The 9,800-nt window shown below is 47.4% G+C and overlaps 1 protein-coding gene across 10 annotated transcripts in view; it reads right to left on the bottom strand.

Annotated features, from left to right (window-relative positions):
- Positions 1 to 4,126: 4,126 nt before the first annotated feature.
- THEM4 (thioesterase superfamily member 4) overlaps positions 4,127 to 9,800 on the bottom strand; it is a 62,068-nt gene continuing 56,394 nt past the window's right edge. For 5 of the 10 annotated variants that reach the window (XM_033196039.1, XM_033196047.1, XM_033196048.1 and 2 more), the window contains one exon: positions 9,011 to 9,371. In XM_033196039.1, coding sequence (XP_033051930.1) covers positions 9,256 to 9,371 — 116 coding nt within the window. In that variant the 3' untranslated portion in view covers positions 9,011 to 9,255. Of the gene's footprint in view, positions 4,421 to 9,009; positions 9,395 to 9,800 lie in introns of those variants that run through there. The other 5 variants (XM_033196040.1, XM_033196041.1, XM_033196042.1 and 2 more) reach the window with 5 other exon arrangements.

The raw sequence follows: 9,800 nt of genomic DNA, 5'->3' as shown, positions 1-9,800 counted from the left end.
TGACTAAAATAAAAGCATGCTCTAAAGATCAGGCCTCATGCAGGGCTCATGGCTGTAATCTCAGCATTTTGGAAGGCCAAGTGAGACCCTGTCTCAAAAAAAAAAAAAATCAGACCTGTGCAAAGGTGGAATCATAACAATGATGATGATGATAATAATAGTTGTGATGATTATGAAATTTTGGCAGATTCCAAAAGATGAAACTGATTTAATGCGGAAATTTAAAAGATTTGGTTCACCCTCTGTATTTTGTTGTCCTAGAAGAAGACTGGAATATAAATATTTCTCCTCACCTTGTGCAAAGGTTTGAATTAAACATCCTCAAGGACTGGGGGAACCAGTTTTTTTTTTTTTTTTTTTTTTTTTTTTTAAGACAGAGTCTCACTCTTGTTGCCCAGGAGTGCAGTGGCACCATCTCAGCTCACTGCAACCTCTGCCTCCCGGGTTTAAGCAAGTCTCCTGCCTCAGCCTCCCAAGCAGCTGGCATTACAGGCGCTTGCTACTACGCCCGGCTAATTTTTGTATTTTTAGTAGAGACGGGGTTTCATCATGTTGGCCAGGTTGGTCTCAAACTCCTGACCTTGGCTGATCTACCTGCCTCAGCCTCCCAAAGTGCTCGGATTACAGGCATGAGGCACCGCACCCAGCTGGAACCAGTTTTTTTTTTTAATTGATTCAGGCTCTGGGTCTAAGCAATTGAATTGGTTGCCCTCCCCAGATAAGTGGGAAGATCTGGCAGCACTCATTTTCAGCCCTGGGCCACAGCCGTTGCTGTGAGGCAGAAATTTAATAATAATAATAGGCCGGGCGCGGTGGCTCAAGCCTGTAATCCCAGCACTTTGGCAGGTCGAGACGGGCGGATCACGAGGTCAGGAGATCGAGACCATCCTGGCGAACACGGTGAAACCCCGTCTCTACTAAAAAAATACAAAAAACTAGCCGGGCGAGGAGGCGGGCGCCTGTAATCCCAGCTACTCGGGAGGCTGAGGCAGGAGAATGGCGGGAACCCGGGAGGCGGAGCTTGCAGTGAGCTGAGAGCCGGCCACTGCACTCCAGCCTGGGCGACAGAGCCAGACTCCGTCTCAAAAAAAAAAAAAAATAATAATAATAATAATAATAAGTGCTACATTCATTCACTCCAAGAAAAGTAACAGACAAGCCTATAAGAAGGTCATAGTGACCTAGTCTGAGAAGTAAAAGCCAAGGCCCAGAATGTGACAAGGCAAAAGTTAAAAAGAAAGGAAGAACAAGTTTTCCTCTGCCTAGCAAGCTCACTTCAAAGACAGTTATAAGATAACGCCGTTCGAGAAGTCGAAACCAAAGGGATAGGCTCCAGACATCCCCTGTCTGGAGCAAGGATGAAGGGGGAAAAAATGGACAAATGTCTGTTTGTATTTAGCCAGTTCTTGTTTTTTTCTTTCCACACAGCTACAAGGCCACCAGCTATGCAAAGACACAAGTTATGCCAAGTCATCAGTTATGCTATAGATTATATGACCTGTCATTATATGATTAACTGCCTCTGTTTTGCTTCTGTAAGCCTGCTTATAAAAATCCTGCTCAGTCTTTGTTCAATGCTCAGCTTTTTGGATGTGAATTCACTGAGCCAGTGCCTACCTTAAAATAAACATCCTCCTGTTTTTCCATATCTGTCTCTCTGGTCCTCAGTTTACCGCAACAGCTGTAGCTGGCACCCTGTGCCTGTGGCTTGCCCAGACCTCCCTTGGCACTTGGCGTTCCTTCATTCCCTGGGTCCATCCTTGATCTGGAAGGATGGACTTGAGAAGACAGTATGGAAAAGAAAAATCCTAAGAAGGGTAGGTGAACTGGAGAGAAGTCAGAGGAAAGGCGAGTGGGGAGCCAGAGGGGATCCTCAGGTGACCCTGACAGCTGGGAGCTGGATCCAGCAAGATGGCCCCAGGAGGAAAGAGCTGTCCTCCTAGGAAGAGTCAGTAGGGCCAGGTGCGGTGGCTCACGCCTGTAATCCCAGCACTTTGGGAGACCAAGGCGGGTGGATCACCTGAGGTTGGGAGATCGAGACCAGCCTGACCAACATGGAGAAACCTTGTCTCTACTAAAAATATAAAATTAGTTGGTCGTGGTGGCGCATGCCTGTAATCCTAGCTACTTGGGAGGCTGAGGCAGGGGAATCGTTTGAAGCCAGGAGGCGGAGGTTGCGGTGAGTCGAGATCACACCATTGCACTCCAGCATGGGCAACAAGAGTGAAACTCTGTCTCAAAAAAAATGAAGAGTCAGTAGGTGGCTAGGTGCAGTGGCTCATGCCTGTAAGTCTAGCACTTTGGGAGGCTGAGGTGGGAGGATTGCTTGAGCCCAGGAGTTCGAGACCAGCCTGGACAACATAATGAGACCCCAACTCTACAAAAAAGAAAAAAAATTAGCTGGGCATGGTGGTGTGTGCCTGTGGTCCCAGCTACTCAGGAAGCTGAGGCAGGAGGATCACTTTAGCCCAGGAGTTTGAGGCAATAGTGAGCCCAGATTGTGCCACTGTACTGCAGCCTAGGTGACAGAGTGAGACCCTGTCTCAATTAAAAGAAAAAAAAAAGTCGGTAGGTGAACCTGGGAAAGGAAATTGCTGTTTCGTTGGCTGAGTGCCACGTGAGCCGGGTTGTCACCCAGCGATTTTCCCATGGGGATCCCAGTGGGGTCTGGATATCTTGTTGCCTCCTATGTTGGTTGTTTGATGATTTTTGGTTAAATTGACTTTCAAATATTTACAGGATTATGATTATGTAACTTTTGCTCTCAGCCTTGCCACACACTACAGTTACATTTGTTTCCTGTATCACTTTATTTTCTTGAGTGGATAATTACCAAGGTTCAGCTGGATGATGTGGTCCAGGGGAAAACAGGAGAAGGGAAGGAGCTGACAACTGGTGGAGGTCAACTTTCACTTCCCTACCAGGAGGCTTTGGCACTGTCTGTGATGCTGCTGAGCAGCTCTAGCTGGATCAAGGGCATGACAGAAGGAAAGAATTAGGGTATTTGAGAAGAACATCCATAACTGATGGTACAACCATGGATGTGGCCCCGAATTAGGCTGGCTGGAGGAGAGTGAAGGAAGTTTCCAAGGCCATCCAGGAAGAGAAAATTAGGATTATTGAGAAAGTGCTCCTTTCCACCTTTCCAACTCCTCCTCCCAGCATTCCACACATCTTGTGGATGCTTTCCGCAATGTAGAGCCCTTCCTGAGTGTGGGTCAGGTGGTCAACTCTCCAGGGAGGTGGAAAGGTGCTCAGCTAATACTTTGAATGGGTTTTGTGACAACATGAACTTTAGCCCCAACTCTTCTCCTTCTGTATGAATTTAGCTCAGAGAAAATAAAGAAAATTCACCTCAGAGACAAGAAAGCCCCTCCTCAGGCCTGGAGTCTCTGGAGAAACAATCAGGAAAAAAAGAGGAAGCCAGTGCCGGCTAAGCACAACTGAGAACTTCTGCTGCGTCTTGGTTTAGCTTACTGCCGGCCTGGTTCATTTCCAGTTTGGGACATGTGGGTGCACGTTGAGTTTGAAAGCTTCTCTTCCTGGGGTATGACCTGTACCCAGAAGCACGTCTTGGGCCTGATCTGCCGGTGGTCCACAGCACAGCCAGCAGTGGTGTGCAGGCAAACATGTAACAGTCTGTCCTGGGGCTGGAGGTGAGGTTGGGGGAGCTCTGATTTGTAGCATTTGCCCATTTCTGCAGTGTAAATATTCCCATGGTGGCTGATTTCTAGCTCTCAATATGAAGTCACTGTGCAGTTGGGAGGAGGTGAGCCCAATCAGCTTTTGTAAACCAGTAGGACCCGGCTCCAGCAATACCACTGCGTGAGCAATCTCTTTGGCTCACCGTGAAAGAGCAGGAGTAACCAAGGCCTTGGTAGGTTCAGCAGATCAGCTCTTGGTTCCAGATCTAAAGTCACTCTCACTTCTCTATCTTTTGGAGTTGGAGTTTCCTTCCCTTGTAAGGCTGACTATGGAGTACTCAGTCTCCCCACCTTGTCCTCTTTGTTGCCCCCTGAACAAATTCACAGGACATGTTTTGTTCAAAGACATTTACTGTTAACCACTAAGAGGAAACATGAAGATGATTAACATTCCCAGAAGTCTCCCAAAGCCCTCTTTGTCTTGGGTGGCCCTGGGAGCCCTTCTCAGATCACCTTGGACATGTGCTGAGCTCCCCTGATGTGGACTGGCTGGCTCCCCATGGGATCGTGGGACTCCCAGCACTTTGGAGTGGTGCTGTCCGGGCGGATTCCCATCTGGCCATTCTGGATGAGGAAGGACCTTCTCTAGACGTCAGATCCCACCTGAAGATTCAGCCCCTGCAGGTTTACCACGGGCAACTTCTGGAGGGCTCCTTGTCAAACTCCCGCCAAGGCTGCCCTGCCCTCAGGAAAGCTGGGTTCCTTGACCTGCAGAGCTAAGGGTCAGAGGCAAGCTGGGTAAGAGCAGCTGTGCATAATAGGGGTGGTGGGCAGACCCAAGGGGACTTGGGGGCAACCCTGGCCTCACTCCATGTGGGAGTTACCATGATATAGGCCCAGCTGCCAGCGTCTCTGCTTTTTCAAGAAAAGCTGGCGCAAATCTAGACTTTTATGTGAAAACTTCTAACTTTTAGATGTTGCAATCGTAATTTATAAAAATACTGCCTGAGCCAAACCAAATGCCTCTGACTGGATCCTATCCTGTGGGCTGCTGGTCCTGCCCCCTAGTTCTCAGCTCATTCCCAGGCCCTCCAGGAGTCTGCTGCCTGTCTGCCCGCCCCAGATCTAGTCTGACTCTTCCCAGATTAGCCATTTTTTTCCTGGTTCCCTCTGGGAGGGACCTTCTTGAGATTCATTTTACACCTGGACACCCACAGAGGACTCTTTGAAAAGGAAAGTAATTGCTGCATGTTGAAACTAATGAATCAGCTGGCTCTATGGTACCTCATAGTTTGTGCTTCATCTGGTTTCTAAGGTTTTTGGTCTTTGCTACAGGAGAAAGGTGCCAATGGGCAGCTTTGGGAAAGGCACAAACCCACCCTCAGACCGTCCAGGGCTGGTGAGGACTCACCACGACCAGGGAAAAGACTGTCTTGACAAAACATGGGACACAGGATGGGAGCTAAAATAAATGATTACTGAGCGCTCTGCCCAGAGGAACCCTGGGAGGCTGGACTTGAAGGGCCTACTGGGCCATGGCACAGGGACTTTTCTCCTAGGGGAGCCACACAGCTGGTAGGCAGGAGTTGGCTGTGTGGGCAGCTGCCAGTGTGATCAAAGGGCTGATGCGGGGGCGCTCGGCAGGGAACAGAAACAGGAGCTGTGTTGGGACTGAGGGGAAACCCGAGGCCATTCCAGAAATGTCAGAGCCCTGACTACTGCTCAACTAGAACTGAGTTCCTATTTGTGAAATGCTAAGGGGCAGCGAGGCACGACCTCCAAGCTCAGAAAGCTGTGGTGACATCCTGAAGGGGTGTGTGTGTGTGTGAAGGGGCGTGTGTGTGTGTGTGTGCGCGCATGCAATGCGCACATGCTGAGGTGGGGCTCAGAGGCCCTGGCCAGCCCTGTACTGCAATCTTCTCCTCCTCAAATCCATATCATAGCTTGAGAGGGGATACTTTCAAACTAGTGGGACAGCCACACAGTGCCACTAGTATATCTGCTTTACCAGCTTGGGGTACAAAGTAAGGCCACTTTCCTGTTAAGAAGCGTATTAAATGACTGGCACCCATGACATCCCGAGCCCCTTTCTCCTCTGAGGACTCTGAAGCAGGGCTGTTCAGGTGCTTGAGCCAGCTCAGGGGCCAAGCTCCTAAGGCTTCCAAATACAGGTGATGTGGACTTCACCAGCTGCTGAGGATGCCCAGGAACCAGCCCCCTCCCTCAAGGTCAGGAACATCCCAGGGGTGAAGTGTGTTCAACACAGGCTAACAGATGGCTACGGAGCAAGTCTCGTGGCCCCAGTAGGGCATTGTCCTTGCTGATAGTCACAGCAGCAGCCAGGACGAGGGTGGGGTGCAGGCAAGTCCTCCTCAGGCCCCAGGAGGCTCCTGAGGGGCTCTTGAGCACTGTCCCTGCAGGGGAGCCTCCCAAGGTTCTCCCCCAGCCACCCCACCTCTGTGTTCCCCAGACAAGGAGCCCTTTCCCTCTTTGGGTACCTTTCCCTTCCAGATCCCCCGTAGGCACGGTTCTCTACTTCCCCTTTCCCCAGCCAGTCCTCAGGACTCTGTTCAGTCAGCGCTGCGGAGGGCCCCTTCTCAGAATTCTTCCCATTTGAGCCCAGGCAGGAATAATTAGCAACTGAAAAACAGGTTCTTTTTCCCCTGGGGGCTGGTAGGGCTCTATCTTTGGGCTTCTGGAGGATGAGGGAAAACAATGACACTCCATTCTTTGAGTGCCCTGAAAAGACTGGGTCATACTAAACCAGCCTGACTATGGCTTTCCCTCCTGGAAGCTGGGCTGTCTGCAAGTGTGTAGCTCTGAGGCTGTCTTGGGTTCTGTCTATGAAGACACAGAAATAATTCATTGGGAAGTCCTTTCCTTCCTGTGGCTGTGGCTCCTGGCCTTCAGCAGCGCAGGGAAACTCTGGAGTTGTGGCCTCCTTGGAGGGGCACTTCTACTGCCCACAGCTGGGCACTGGGCACAAGGCATGGCCACTGTGCCTTGGTGGCTCCATCAGCTATAACCGCTTCAGTGTAGAGTTTATTGGTGCCAGGGTGAGAGAGAAAGCCTTGCGCTCTCCCCAGCACCCTCTCTTAGCCTGAGCTGGCCTGACTCCTTGGCACTGTGAGCTTTCCTCTCCGCCCCACCTTCAGCAACTGCAGCTCCAGAGTTAACTGGCTCTTTTAGTACATGCACGGGCACATGCAGTCACCTACACTCACATAGATACACTCACACATCCACAGATGTGGATATACATGCTTACACACATACACGCATGCATGCATGCATACTCACACACGTCTATACAATATATACACAGGTGTGCGCACACACTTGCATACACACAAATACATGCACACTCACACACATACATAAACTTACACACATAAACACAAATGCACATACATGCACATACACACATTCACATAAATATGCTCACTCCCACATTGACTCTATAATACCTACCACATACAAGCACACACAGACCTTCCAAAGGCTGTGAAGGGAAGGAAGACTGTGTATGTTTCTATGTGGGGGAACCTTGGAATGAGTTTAAGAAATTGTGATGTTGATAGTTATTGCGTCACGCATCGTTCATCATAAAGTTTTGCTTCTCTTCTAAAATGTAGGTATTCTGGCTGGGCTGGGTGGCTCATGCCTGTAATCCCAGCACTTCGGGAGGCTGAGGCAGGAGAATTGCTTGAGCCCTGGAGTTCAAGGATCAGCCTGGGCAACCTAGTGAGCTCCCCCCATCTCTGTTACAATAAATAAATAAAGTAAAATATAAATATTCCTGTGAAGGGTCATAATGTAAGAGTATGTTACATTAGTTTATTATATCATACAATAACATAAAATTAGTTATTGTATTTTACTTCTTAATTTAAATGGGAACCTAAAAGTAGATTTTGATAAGGAGAAGGGCAAAATGATGGCAAAGGGGACAACCTTGTATCTGAGCTTATGAAAGAGAAATTTTCCCTGGATGCATAATTTTGCCGGGTATCTCATCCCTGAAAGGGCATGACTGGACCAGACGAACTGACCTAATCATAGGTGAAGCCCCACAGAACCCTCAGACTGAATCTGGAGGTGCCTCCAAGAGCCTTTGGTTCAAGTCCCTCATTGTAAAGAGAAGAAAACTCAAGTTCATTGAGGTTACATGACTTGTCCATCCACACATCAAGCCTCATGGATGGCATTTCCAAAATCCATCTCAATCTGTTTTCTCCTTCACCTATCATCCACATATGAAATCCTAGGAAAGACTCTAATGTTAGGTTATGTGCCTCCTCCTTGGACTAATGTCTGTGGTCAAGGTGGTGGGGAGCTATGACGATCAAAGCTTGTCAAGTGGCCAGGTTTTACTGGCAGTCCTCTCACCCAGCTTGACTCTAAGGGCTTTCTGCCAAGTCAGCATGGTTCTGTTTTCAGAAGACTGGGAGGAAGGGATAGAAGATGACAGACAAGAAAACAACTGGTGTCCATGATTGTATCTTAGCAATAGCCTAGACATTTCTGACCCAGAGATGGATAGGGTAGGGGTGATGGAGGAGGCATGTCCCTATTGTGAAGATTGTGTTTTGGGAGAGAAGGGATGAAGCAGAGACAAAATAAGAGAGGGGAGGGGTGAAGGTGGTGCTTCTGGCTAAGGCTCATTTTCAAGGGCTACAGTTCAGTGTTTCAACCCTAGAGTTCTTTAGAAAATTGCTAACGTTTGCGGGGGTGTTTTATAAATGAACTGAGCGCTTGGGTGACTTTATGAAAACATTTTTCCTATATTTTAGATTTGGGTGAAGTAGATATTATTCCTGAATCTTGTTTCCAGTACGTTTTCCTTTTGTCACCTTTATCTACACCTGTTGAGATTTTTTTTTTTTTCTGAAGAACAATAATGTATTTCAGAGGCAATCAACAGCCCAAGTGTTGTCTCCTAAATTAGAACATTTATTTCATTTCGATTCCTGCCTCGGCTTATGTACATTAGGCTAATGTATAATAGCGACTACTCTGTAACATCCACTCCAGTCCTTAACACTTTTATTTACTCATTACTTTATTATTCTAGAGGAGTTTTATTCTGATCCTAACATTGACACTAATGATATACCACTATCAAAATTTTCCTTATTATCAAAACTTTATCAATTTCTTTTTTTTTCTCCTAGAAACAGGGTCTCACTCTATCACCAAGGTTAGAGTGCAATGGTGTGATCATGACTCACTGCAGCTTTGACCTCCTGGACTTAATTGATTCTCCCGCCTCAGTCTCCTCAGTAGCTGGGACCACAGGTGCATGCCACCATGCTCAGCTAATTTTAAAAATTATTTGTAGAGATGAGACCTTGTTGTGTTGTTCGAGATGGTCTTGAACTCCTGGGCTCAAGCAGTCCTCCCACCTTGGCCTCCTGAAATGTCGGGATTATAGGCGTAAGCCACCATGCCTGGCCTGAAACTTTATCAATTTCTTGATCAGGGTATTATTTTTTATAAAATATGTTTTCAAAATTGCAAATTGGAAACTCTGGCCTTAAGTGCAGTGACAAGGGAAGTGTCTTTTCCACCTCTGCCTTCTCCAGGATCCGTCACTTACACCATCACACCTTTACGCACTTCTGTGTTGGTCATCACGGAGGGGTAGTGAATCCTGATGCTGGAAGTTTGGGATCTGAAGCCAGGAGGACCCAGATACAAATCCCAGGTTTGCCTCAACTTCTGCGTCTATAAAATGGGAATAAGAGTACCTACTTAATAGAGTAGCTGTGTGATTTTGGGAATTTACTTAAGCCTCACAAAGTTTGCTCACATGTAAATTGAGGCTATCAATAGTATCTAAGGAGTAAAGAAGGTGACACAAATAATGTGCTTACACAATGCCTAGCAAATTGTAACTGAGTAATAGCTATCACTTTTTCACAATTAATTACTTGTATTGCAGTAGGTTTGAACAACTCAAGAGAAGCGTTATGGGCCAATTCATCTTTTTTTACTTGCAGATGGATACTGCCTCTTCATAAACAGCCTCTGTATGTCTTCTTTAACACTGCTGCTCCCAAGTAGGGTAAAAGTCTTGCATTAAATCTATTGCACATATGCTCATGAAAAGGTTAAGGTCAGCTGCCCCTGGAAGTTGACATTCTTGTTTTTATC

The sequence above is a fragment of the Trachypithecus francoisi genome, unplaced genomic scaffold, assembly GCF_009764315.1.
Source record: "Trachypithecus francoisi isolate TF-2019V2 unplaced genomic scaffold, Tfra_2.0 Lachesis_group5, whole genome shotgun sequence".
NCBI lineage: Eukaryota > Metazoa > Chordata > Mammalia > Primates > Cercopithecidae > Trachypithecus > Trachypithecus francoisi.
Note: the sequence above shows the minus strand (reverse complement) of the source record. Positions and strands in the feature narration are given on the sequence as shown.